We start from the raw sequence: 13,440 nt of genomic DNA, 5'->3' as shown, positions 1-13,440 counted from the left end.
GAATGCACTTCTTTCTTGATAATTTGTTTTTAAATAAGGATTATTTCCTCATTTGTGGTCTATATATTAAATGCCAAGTTCAAGGTCTTAGTGCTCAATGGACATTCACAAATATTTGGTATTTATTCATCAGCATGCCTTATTTCAGCCTAGTAGTGCCCGGTGCAGACTATAGGTGGTAAAACTGATGTGTACAACCTGGTAGATGGTTTGTTGCTGGCCCAAACTGGTCTAACCTGCCTCTATCAGGTCAAAACCAAGTCTAATGTCTTGTAGTCCTGCCAATTAACCATCTATCCTGGTGCTCTGGAGGTTGGAAGTTGAATATTTTCTCTTTCTGTGCCAGAAAATCCTTTCTTCTTACTTTGCTGTGGATCAGTTTGTTTTTTCAGAAGACATTCATGATCAGATATTTAATATTTTGGCACATTAAGAAACTAGAAACACCCAGGATTACATTACTCTTCACAGTGGGAAAGGAGAACCAGAGAGAAATTAACCAGACTGTATTTTAATCGTATTGCTGACGGTTCTGAGTGATGGAGTCAGGGGATAAGTGCACTGGTAAATCTCTTTACTGGAGGAGTGAGGTTTCTTACAAGAGAAATTCTGAGTATAACAACAGCTGCAGTGGAAACATCATCATCTTTGGAGAGGTCGAAAGGGATTGGGAAGAAGGGAAAGTCCAGTTCTGGGCAGGTCAATCAAGGCTTGGTGCTTTGGACCAGATTCCCTTGTTGTCAAACTTGAGAGCAACACTAACACCTAAAGGATTTATTTGTCCCAAAGCTGAATAAATGAACTCATTGACTTAACTAGCTTTAATATAAACCGGGTATTCAAAATGTCTGTTTCCAGGCTGTAACTTAGTAGACTGGCCTGATTCTGTTGTTTTCATGTCAACTCTACAGCTTGCAGGAAAGAAAAATCACATAAAACAATGTCTTTTGCTTCTCATGTTTTTCTACTGAGAAACAGATGATTATGTCTTTTGTTTCTTCTAGAGTTTTAGAAAAGATCTCTACAATGTCTCTCACTGTCCTCACATTTGAGCCCAAGATACCAAAGTCTGCATTTAAAGGTCAGAGATTTAAATATGATCTCAGATCTTTTCTTATCTTATCATATTCAAAATCAAATTATGTGGGCTTCACTATTTGCTTTGTTTTTATAACTCAAAATTTGTCTAGTTTGTTTCCATTTTTTTTCACAAAAGGAAACTGAGAATCATCCCAGGGAAAGTTCACCCTTTTTGGGTCGGAGCCTTAACTTTTGTTGGTCTAACTTAATGTATTTAGGTTGGTTCAATAATATTCATTTATATTTGCTTTGAACAGTGTAGTTAATATTAACAAATTCAAACTATTAAAAATGTTTTTGGTAAAATGAGCAATAAAATATCAATATTTGATGAAAAACTTGAACTTAAAAATCATATTAATTAGAAATGTTTCCTTGACAACAAACGGGAAAAGATATGTTTACATTTAACTAACCACAACAAATTAAAATATAGCTGCAAGCAGCCATTAAGGGGCCAAGCACAAAGAAGCAAGCAAGAAGTAAAATCATCAGTAAAATATAGCATTTTATTTCATATAGTTTATTGTAGTTACATATTTGTTCAGTTAAAGTGCCACCAACAGGCGCAATCCCACCCCTTTTTTGTGTGTCCTCAGAGTGTGCCCATAAATAAGTGTGTCAAATTTGGTGAAAATATCTTGTTTCGTTTAGGAGTTATAGACGTGTATGTATGAGTAGAAAAATTACCCATGCACGACTTTGATTGCATTGTTTTGCCACTTACTATCAAAATTTTGGCATTTGGGGTTTAACGTATAGCCAGCGACCTATGTTGCAGAATTTCCTATGGTGGTTTCATCTCGATCAGACTAACAGTTTTGAAAATATTCGCGAATGTTGTTTTAATGCTAAATCGCAACGTTGCAAAAACCATAATGGCGAAACCTAGCATGTTAGGTATCGTTGGACTCGGCAAGGATTCAGGAATCTAAGGAGATGAAAATAAGTCAACCACTTCAAAAGTTATGAGCATATGAATAATTTATTTCACCACTAGGCAGGCGCTGTTTCGAAACTTCTCAGGCTCTTTCATGACATCGTGCTGATGACCCATACCAAGTTTCGTAAAGATACAGTAATGTGTTAAAAAAATACAGCATTTTGCTACAAAATGCAAAATGGCCGACACAAAAAATGGCCGATATGGTAAAATTGGACTCAGCATGCTGCCATGAATCTATCAAGACCATTTTTGGCCAAACCGTTCAGAAGGTATAAGCAAAAGTAGCCATTTTTTGCTATCTCCGAACAGGTAGGTGTTAAAAATAACACTGCACCTGAACCAAACAGTTAATTTAGGAGCGTGGTAAATGATAAATGTTTTTCTTTTTTTTTTTTTTTGGTTATCTGACAAAAGTTTTTTTTTTCTTTTTTTACAGGGCAAGTGAAGTCAATTAAGTCTTCTGAGCTATGAAATAGCAACTTTTAAGCAATAACATTTTAGTGTTTGGCCCGAACAAATGCAAAGCAGAAAGCTGCGCACTTATCTCAAAGTCTTTGCTTTATAATAGGATTTTATGGCAGAAATTTTGAAGAATGATTGATCCCTACAGGGTGCTGCTGACAAACCTCCTCACTGTGCCCGAAATGTTTACGAGATGCAATATCAAGTTTGAAAATGTGTTTTGTGTGTGTGTTTTCTTTTTTTTAAACAATGACTTTAGTTTTTCCATTTAACAGAATCTCCTTCTAGGCGTGTGAAAGGGTTTTGTTTTCACAGAGTTGTGTTTTGGTCCAAAAAAACGTTCCCAGTTTTGATGACATACACACGTGTTGGCTACGGAGTCTTATTTAACAGTTCTGACAGTTATAATTTGTGCTTGAGCTTTGTTTTGTCAGGATTCGGGACTCTTTGGCTGTTAGCAGGAGAACCTCAGAACCAGCTGTGAAACTGAGACTTCTGACAGCTGCTACATGTGAGGAAACAGATCACTTCTTCTCTGTCTCTCTCACACGTCCATGGCAGCCAAGCTCTGGTTGGTGGATTTCAATTAAGCAAAATCACAGAAGACCAACTAACTGTTATAAATGCTTGTTTAGTTCTCTCAAACTTAAAGACCCCATGAAATCAAATTAAGTTTTTTTGGCTTTTAGTATGAATATGTTAGTCTTACTGTTATTTATAAGCTAGTGTGCTCCAAAAGAGTGACAAAATTCGCATTTAGAAGATATAAGCATTCAAAACCTACAGTCTCTCACTTCCGCCAATATGGATCAGTGATTTTGATGACATCACTCTGCACTTTAGCTTCTTATCAGATTTTCTGTCCAATCAAATCCTCTCTAGATTCAAAAGTCTAGAGAGGGGGCATCCCGCCCCCTGCATTATAAATAGACGCTGAAGCTGCGGCTAAAATCTGTCACTTTTTCACACATTTACTATATTAAATTTTATGATTTCCATTGGGGCGAATGAAGTCTTGTTTCACGTTACTGTCACGCAAGTGCTAGTCAATCAGTGATGGTGAAGTGAAATAATTTACTCACTCTCATGTCGTTTCAAACCTATATGACCTATATTTTGTAAAATGTCTCTCTTCTTTTTGTCCATACTATGAAAGTCAATGGGATCCAATGTTGTTACCAATATCTTCTTCCTTTAAGACTAGCACTTAATTGGCACTAACCAGAATAAACCAACCGGGACCTCCATGGGATTTTATTCTTGTCTTTTTCAGCTGGGATATTAGACTGTAATAATATATCTAATACTGATATTAGACATGATGGATGCAGTATTGGACGTTTCCAATAAAGCAGCTATAGTCTTGTCTATTCTGACTTTCTTGGTGGTATAAAAGGGATGAAAAGAACAGCGAAACCTCTTTTTTTTTTTTTGAAGGCTGGCTTGACTTTTTTCCCTTCCATTTTACTTGAGCTCTAGAAAAGTGCTGCAGACAATTTAAGGAAAGACAGTGGAGGTTATCAGCAATGAGATTTGCACGTTCAGATTGAATTGATTACCCGGAGAAGGTTTCCTTTTTATCTTCAAAGTAAAGTGGCACTTAGAATTTGAATTAAGTTTGCTGGCCATTCTGACCCCAAAACAGCTTTGTGGCTTTAACTTTGAGATAGCTCTTATCGATGTACCTCTTTCTCGGTGATTTATGTCAGTGGCTGCTCTCGGTTTAGTGGCAATTTTCCCGGTGCATTCTCTGGAGATAGTTCGTAGGAAAGTATTTGGTGGCTGATAAGATAGTGTTGTAAAGGCAGCCTGCTCCTCAGATAAGGACTATTACAGTTGTTTGTTGAAAGACAAAGCCTCTCGCTGTCCGACAGACCCGTGAAAGCTGCTCATAGAAAGCGGCTGGCCACTGAAACCCCTCTGATGCTGCTGTAATTGTCTCCCGAGCTGAGCAGCACAAACATGGAGAACGGTCCTTGACCCTTCTCATGGGAGGTGAAATGAGAGTGTCTTTGCTGTAGACTCTTTCGTTGTTTCGTTGAGGTTATTGTTTTTTTCATTCTTTGCTTTGATAAAAAAAAAGAGTCATTTTATGAAACACATGCTGTTTACAGTTTGATAAGGCTCTTTTAAAGTGCTTTTTTGTAAGATTTGAAACACTGTTTTAAATAATAATTGAAAGGGATAGGTCACCCAAAAATGAAACTTCTGTCATCATTTACTGTTGTTCCAAACCCGTAAGACTTTCGTTCATCTTCGGATCGCAACTGAAGATATTTTAAATGAAATCTGAGAGATTTCTGTCCCTCCATTGACAACTATGCAACTACCACTTGACGCTTCAAAAAGTTCATAAAGAGATTGTAAAACAAATCTATATGAATTGAGCGGTTTAGTCCGAATTTTCTGAAGAGACATGATTGCATTATATGATGAACAGATTGAATTTAGGCTTTTATTTAGGCTTTTTTTATCATTTTACTAACTTTAGAAAGTGACTTTATTTACATTGTAAAAGTAAGCGTCAGCTACTATTTGTGTAGGTCATTTTTTACATGTATATGAAGAATACAAATGGCACTTGTTTTGTAAAATGGGACTCAAAAGTTTTTCTTCATTATCTCAGCCACCTCATCTTTCCTCCTTTTTTCATTCCCTCTCTCTCCTTCACTTCTGCTGTTTTTATTCAGCACCACAGGCTTTGTATGTACTGCAATCAGCAGATATTCTCACAAAAAAAAAAGAGTTATAATTCATTTTTTCCCCATTCATTCAGTGATAAGTTCCCTCCAGTTAATTAGAATCTTATGGAGGGATTAAAGCTTGCAATTATTATTATTATTATCTACAGAGAATTCATAATTAATGGAAGTATATGGAAATGTCAACGAGAATCCTGGAATTAAGCCAGAGATCGTTTCCTAGTCAGCTTCTGTTATTCATCGGTTAGCAAAATCTCAACACAAAAAAATTGTTTTCAGGTTTAATTTGGCCGTTGACGTGAAATGCTGTTGTTTCGTAACAATGCACTTTTGATAAAGTAACATTTTATTCAGGTTTGAAGAAAAGAGGATGAAAGAAAAGCTGTCGAGATGCATATCTGATTGGTTGGACTTCAGTGACTCACAATCAAAGAGATATCTGATCTAACTTACAAAGCCTTTGGCTTTAGTTTCATACATAAGGTAATTCACCTTATGAAGCCATTCTCTATATCTGAACTGATAAAAATCTCAGCCCACCAGCTGCAATAGCTGGTAAAACTAGAATTTTAACAGCTATCTCTGCAAAAATATTTTCCCACCCTGGTCACATGGCTTTTCCGATTAATATAATTCTGTCATGTCAGCTCTCTGAGTGTTTGACATGGTAATGGGTATGATAATGTTGATATGTTTGGTCTTGGTCTTGCTACGCTGCTGACTTGCTACTGCCAATACATACACGACATGCTGCTGTGAGCAAGTAATACATGCTGCTGCTGTACAATATAGCGTATATGAATTACCCGTAGCAGATCTATACAGGTGGAGCTGGGGAAGGTGGAGGTTTTCTGAAGCGCACTGCACCGCTAAGGCAAATGCTACCTAAGTATTTGAAGGTTGAGCACGCAAGCTCATTGGCTACTGATACAGCAGGAACCAATCAGCTGTGCCCTATAGATAATGATGCGATTACGATCAGGTTGAGTTAAAGGACCTATTAGCCTGTGCCATCTAGATGACAGATGGCACAGGCTAATAGCACAGGCTAATTTATGACAGAACTTCGTATTTGGCTCAAAAATGTTTTTTGGAAGTGACTGGCCATGTTAACAGCAAGTAGCTTTTCGGTATATTCGGTATAATTTTGTGTAAATCTGTTGCATTATTTTGTAATCAGTTGTCTTTTTGAGTAATTATTTATGGATTTTGTAAGTAAATCCAAAAATGTCTCATCCTGTGATTGGCTTATTTTTAATTTTTAATTTTAAGGAAAGCCCTGCGGATGAAGTGCATATTTATCAGCCAAACCAACCTGATTCTTTTGAGCTAAAAATGCAAAAAAAGAGCTTTACTTCCATGAATTAGCTGCATTACTAATATGGCCTCTAATTAGAAAAAAAAATCTATAAATAATTCATTTTCTAAAAAATGTACCACTGAAGCGGTTTGTTCATTTTGTGGAGGAGTTCATTGACATATCTTTGTAATCCTCATTAAATAAAAACTAATTTGGTACCATCTTTTGAATCGGCTTGTTCTTTAGAAACCAGGAAGATCTAAACTTTCCATAATGTCTCTTAATGACCTTAAATGTTCAACTCAGGGCTAGATCAGGTGACCTGACATGACCATTGCCTCATTCCCATCCATAGATAGATGATGTTACTGCTAATTGTATCTTTTAAAAGGCAGTTCTGCTCTCACTCCAGAAATGACCCATAGTGTAAAAGATGATATCCCATTATCTTAACTGCTTAATGTGTTTCTTTTTATCCACGTAGTGCTTTGGCAGGAGGATGGGGAATTACAAACTTGGTGCACAGAGGATGTTTTGTGAACCCTGAAATTAAGACTGCCAAACTGTATGCGAGACGTTCTTGTAAATTGTAAACTCATGCTTGTACATCTCTGCTAACGCTATTAGGACTAAGCTCTGCCATCTGTGTAGTGTTTTACAGCGAATGCATTTGAGTTTATTGATTTGTAGTCTGGAGTGTATCAAAGATTAACAAAATGTAGGTGTATAATGCATTTGTGATGTTTGAAGACTCTTTGGTAAGTCATTTCTGTTGTACAGTACTGTTTGAACTCAAATCAATATGCTTTTGTAGTAATTTAAGGAAGGTAAACAGACTTTCAGAAATAGGGTATATATAGGGTATATATAGTTTAATATTTTGTACAATATTTCAAGATTATAAACGATGGGGACATGAACGTGCAATAACAGGAACTTTTCTTGTTTTTTGGCATGGAAATGCTGGTGGATGTCAATCATAGTTTAGAGATGAGATATTCCAATACAACACAGAATTGTTTGAGAGATTTTATTCTTTTTGCCTGTCCGAAGCTGGCTCTGTTGAGACTGACACTGATTTACCGAACACACAAGCACACGCAGACGCTCACAAAGGATTGATTGATGGATGTGACCTTCATCCAGCATAAGCAAACTCGTGCGCACACAGCCTATCGGCATTGTGATTACTCACTCATGCTGGCAGCGGTGTGGTCTTGATGGCTAAACTCCTCCCCGGCTATTGCGGTTGAGATTTTATCTCTTGGATGCCCATGGAACTAGACACCATGCTAATAACATCATCATCATCACACTCTGAGACACTAGTTTTCCCTTAAGAATTAGCTTTAAACATAATAACATGATGCAGAGGGTTTTCTTAATAGCAAGTGTTCAGGTTTCATTAAGATGAGATGGTGCCTGTAGGACAGAAAGGGTGTAAAAAGATTAAGGAGTTTTTTGTTTGGGCTGCAGGGGGTTTGTCTAGGACACACACTTACTTTAATGCAGATGAGACTAGATTTTGAGTCAGTTTATCCCACAGTCTTTTAAAGATTGTCTTTAATGGACTCTGAAGGTGCGATAATAGCTGCAGGTCTCCAGTTCGCTGTTCTTTTGGTCACTAGTAGCTGTTGCTAGTTGACTGCAGTACTCAACTGTATCAGGTGATAAATCAGTTGACCATAATGACTGTAGACGTTGGCCCTGTCCCAAATGGCACACTTCATAGCACTTTCGGTCTTGTGGACTTAAAATAGCTGCCGTGTACACGTGTCCGTTAAGTCCACGAGACCGTATGGTGTTCCATTTGTCAATTTTAGGTTACAGAAGGGTGTTCACGAGCGCCCCCTTTGTGGCCCCTCATTGGTGCGAGCTCCACAGCAGACCTCTACACGACAGTCAAAGTGGCGTTACGTCAAGAAAGTGCTGACTCGTAGGAAGACCACAAATGTTTAGTGTCTAGCGTACGCTAGTGCTTTTGTGCATCCATTATTAAGATGGTAGTTCATTTTGAGAGGTGTTTAGATGGTAGTTCATTCTGAGGGGTGTTTAGATGGTAGTTCATTCTGAGGGGTGTTTAGATGGTAGTTCATTCTGAGAGGTGTTTAGATGGTAGTTCATTCTGAGGGGTGTTTAGATGGTAGTTCATTCTGAGGGGTGTTTTGAGAGGACAAGATGTGCTTTTTTACACCCATTATAAAGATGGTAGCGCACTCTGAGAGGTGTTTAGATGGTAGTTCATTCTGAGAGGAGCCATTATTAATAATGGATGTTAAAAAGCACAATTTGTCAGCTCTAAACACCTATCAGAATGAACTACCATCTAAATAATGGATGTAAAAAAGCACATCTTGTCAGCTCAAAAATATTGCCCTTAAATATTGCCCTGATTGCAAAAATAGGTTTAATCAAATAAATCACCTAAAAGGGTTAGTTTACCCAAAAATGAAAATAATGTCATTTATTACTCACCCTCATGCCGTTCCACACCTGTAAGACCTTCGTTAATCTTTGGAACACAAATTAAGATATTTTTGTTGAAATCCGATGACTCAGTGAGACCTCCATAGCCAGCAATGACATTTCCTCTCTCAAGATCCATTAATGTACTAAAAACATATTTAAATCAGTTCATATGAGTACAGTGGTTCAATATTAATATTATAAAGCGACGAGAATATTTTGGTGCACCAAAAAAAACAAAATAACGACTTATATAGTGATGGCCGATTTCAAAACACTGCGTCAGGAAGCTTCGGAGCGTTATGAATCTTTTGTGTCGAATCATGATTCGGATCGCGTGTCAAACTGCCAAACTGCTGAAATCACGTGACTTTGGCACTCCGAACCGCTGATTCGACATGCTGATTCATAACGCTCCGAAGCTTCATGACGCAGTGTTTTAAAATCGGCCATCACTATATAAGTATTCTTATAAAAATATTCTCGTTGCTTTATAATATTAATGTTGAACCACTGTACTCACATGAACTGATTTAAATATGTTTTTAGTACATTAATGGATCTTGAGAGAGGAAATGTCATTGCTGGCTATGCAGGCCTCACTGAGCCATCGGATTTCAACAAAAATATCTTAATTTGTGTTCCAAAGATTAACGAAGGTCTTACGGATGTGGAACGCCACGAGGGTGAGTAATAAATTACATTATTTTCATTTTTGGGTGAACTAACCCTTTAAGTTGCTCCAAAGCAGTTTTCTGTAGCTTCATTGCTTTAAATAATGAGTAGTTTGTAGCTTGTAGCACTGGTGTGTACATCTGTTGAATAGAGTTTGGTGTTTAGTCTCCTGAAAAATGAATTTGTTATTTTTTGTGTGTTTTGCAGCCCTATTGAGAGATCCCAGTCAGAGCATCATGTCATTTATAAACTGCTGAAGGGAATCCACAGTCTGACCTCTCAGCTGGGCTTGCAGGAGCTGAAACAGATTAGTACCGTTACCAATGTCGAGACCTGGGACCGCGGACAGATCAGTAAGATATATACACACACACACAGTCACACATAAACAGTCAGGAATAGAGTGCATACACTCTTAAAGCGATAGTACACCTAAAAATGAAAATTCATCATCATTTACTCACCAACATGACATTCGAAATTCAAATGACTTAATTTTTTATGTAGAAACACAAAGATTTGTATGATTATTTTTTTTAAAGAATATCCTGGCCATTATTTTCAAATATAATAGGACAAAAAAAAACATCAAAAAGTTATCATAAAAGTGGTTCATATGATCCATGCACTATATTCAGAGTCTTCTGAACTCACACAATAACTTTGTGATAAACCATTTGAAATTTAAGTAGTTATTGCTTAGTATGCATTGTAAAGTAATAACCCATAAGACCTAGTATAACAGAAAATCATAGAAAAGTGTATAAAATCACATTTCTGTTTGACAGGGATTGACTTAGTCTCATTTGGAGATACTTTCTTCTGTCATTTTTCATCCACCATTTGTGTTTTTGTACAGTGGCAGATGGGAAATCATCCACACTTATTTCATAAATGAATTGTGCATACTTTTCCGATTTCTAGCTCAGCAGGTTTATCAGCTTCAGAACAGTTTATCTATGAATGAAGATTATCAGTAGTCTTGCTCATGTGATATTTCTTAAATATATAGACTATATAGGCTTCATAAACAGTATTCTTCTGATCCAGAGACTTGAAAAAAACATTTAGCTTTGAAATCAATCTCCAAAGAAGATTCTCTCATTCAAAACTGTTAGGTTATATATTATATATCAGTGGCCTCATGCGACACAATCTGTCAAGACAAATCGAACACCTCTTTCATTGACTTCATCTTTCAGTCTTGCCTTTAAATATTGTCAAGTGTTTGGATGTGCTTCTAAAAGGTTGAGAACCCAACCCTGCATGCTTGATTTTCTATCGATGTGTTCATTCGTCTGCTAATCTGTGCTCAATAACAGCCACATATTCTTTCAGGGCCACTAAGCAAAAACATAAAGGAAAGACAATTTGATGAAAGTATGAATTCGTGCCTCTACTCCGATGGTTACCGTTTTGCAAACGTCTGGTGTTTTGGAGATGGAGATTTCTTTATTGATTCGTCTGGAGCGGCGGTAATGGCTGTGGCGTGTTGTATGTCACAGATGGAGGGGGGAAGGGCTTCGTTATGGATGCAAGTTTTAGCTGCAGATGATTACAGAGCATAAACACTGTGATTTGCTGTTGATAGCCGTCTGCGCCAGGCTGAAAAGTTTGCGTGTGACGAGTGAGAGATGTTGTGGAGTCTGTTTTTCTTAGCATATATTGAGGGTTTGCTTTCAGAGAGCAGTTTTCATCTCATTCAGATCTTTGTGTCAAGGTGATTTATTCATCTTAAAATATAGGTATATGACTGAAGGATATGAAAAGTGCACATTTCATAGTGTCTGTGTATATATTCCTCAAAAGAATATATATATATATATATATATATATACTGTTTTCACAGATTTGTGTTCTTGTAGTTTACATGGAGATGATACATATTGTTTTCAAAAACTTGCACTTTAAAACCCGTTTTCAGAAGTTTGTGTTTTCAGACCCCCAAAATGCTGTTGTCTTGAAAATTAAAGGCCAAAACGCATAAAAAGTTTATTTTACAAAGTTGAATGCAAGAACCCATCAGCATGCATCAATTTTTACATCCATTTTTGCTCTTTTTTTAGGATGAGACAGGCTCCAAATGACTGTATGACACATCTCTAGTGTTGTTTTCCTTTTTGAATCATTGTAGTTTGTGGAATCTTATTCTACATGTACATTTTTTCTGCACATAACAGATACTGTGATAAGATTCAGTCAGCCTCTTGTCCACCTACACAAAAGCGTAAAGTGTTTTGACCCAAAACAGCTGAGCTGTAACTGTTGAGTGGAGAGTTTTCTAATTGAGTATGTTGTCTTCTGCCTTATTTATCTCTTCTTCTTCCTTCTTTCTGATTACAGTTTTTGGACATAATGGGTTTTACCTCGTTCTGAAGGGCTCAGTGAAACCGTTCAGCTATGAAACCATTAAAGAGGATCAGGCAGCCTCTACGGTAGACAATTACACTACTTGGCTATCAGTTGTTAACTTTAAATTGGCCCTTTGCTTTACCTAACCTTAAAAACATTACATGCCTACCTTGGCAATTGTTGCTGACTACCATATTCTCCGACATTCTTTTGCTCTTTTCTAATCTACAGCCGTGGCCAAAAGCATTGGCAAAGTTTGCTGCTTCAGTATTTGTAGATTATTTTTCACGTTTCTAATGTATACTGGAAAACAATGACAAGCATTTCATAAGTTTTAAAAGCTTTTATTGGCAAAAACATGCCTGGCCATTGATCCAAAATTTTAAAGGATTTGTTCACTTTCAAATGAAAATTACCCCAAGCTTTACTCACCCTCAAGCCATCCTAGGTGTATATGACTTTCTTCTTTCTGATGAACACAATCAGAGATATTTTAATAAATATTCTGATGCATCCGAGCTTTATAATGGCAGTGAACAGGGGTCACGAGTATGTGAAAGTGCATCCATCCACATCCATCCATCATAAACATACTCCACACGGCTCCGGGAGGTTAATAAAGGCCTTATGAAGCGAAGCGATATTTTACTTCATAACTTGTTAAATATGGATTTTTTTTTTATACTCTTAACCCCTGTTCACTGCCATTATAAAGCGTGAATGCGTCAGGATATTTATTAATATATTTCCAATTGTGTTCATCAGAAAGAAGAAAATCATTTACACCTTGGATGGCTTGAGTGTAAAGCTTGGGCTAAATTTTACTTGAAAGTGAACTAATCCTTTAATATAATGATCTCTGAGCCACTTCATTATCACTCTTGCCTTGTGACATGGTGCTCCATCATGCTGGAAAATGCATGGATCGTCACCAAATTGCTAATGGATCGGTGTCGCTCTTGCAGGACGTTTTAAATTCCATTCTTTATTCCTGGCAGTGGCAACCCCATACATGGATGGTCTCAGGATGCTTCACTTTTGGCACGACACACGACTCAAGGTGGCGTCCATCTTTTCTGCTCCAGACAATCGATTTTCCAGATGTCCCAAACAGTTGGAAGGAGGCTTCATCTGAGAAAATAACTTTGCACCAGTCTTCTGCAGTCCAATCCTTGTATTTCCTGCAGAATTTCAGTCTGTTCTTGATATTTTTCTTGGAGAGAAGTGGTTTCTTTGCTGCCTTCTTGACACCAGGCCATTGTCCAAAAGTCTTGGCCTCACTGTGCGTGCAGATGCGTCACACCCACCTGCTGCCAATATTGAACAAGTTCTGCACTGGTGGTGACATGACTCCTTAACCATCCACTCTGGGATGTCCTGAAGCCTTCTTCACTGCAGTTGAACCTCTCTCCTTGAAGTTCTTGATGATCCGGTAAATGGTTCTTTCAGGTGCAATA

The 13,440-nt window shown here is 37.4% G+C and overlaps 1 protein-coding gene across 1 annotated transcript in view; it reads left to right on the top strand.

The window, feature by feature from the left end:
* The window catches only part of cnbd1 (cyclic nucleotide binding domain containing 1), a 43,283-nt gene that overhangs the window by 12,432 nt on the left and 17,411 nt on the right, over nucleotides 1-13,440 (top strand). Inside the window, exons 5-6 of the mRNA XM_051882061.1 lie at nucleotides 9,839-9,984; nucleotides 11,975-12,066. Coding sequence (XP_051738021.1) covers nucleotides 9,839-9,984; nucleotides 11,975-12,066 — 238 coding nt within the window. The remainder of the gene's footprint in view (nucleotides 1-9,838; nucleotides 9,985-11,974; nucleotides 12,067-13,440) is intronic.

This window comes from Ctenopharyngodon idella, chromosome 23 (assembly GCF_019924925.1).
Source record: "Ctenopharyngodon idella isolate HZGC_01 chromosome 23, HZGC01, whole genome shotgun sequence".
Taxonomy (NCBI): domain Eukaryota; kingdom Metazoa; phylum Chordata; class Actinopteri; order Cypriniformes; family Xenocyprididae; genus Ctenopharyngodon; species Ctenopharyngodon idella.
Note: the sequence above shows the minus strand (reverse complement) of the source record. Positions and strands in the feature narration are given on the sequence as shown.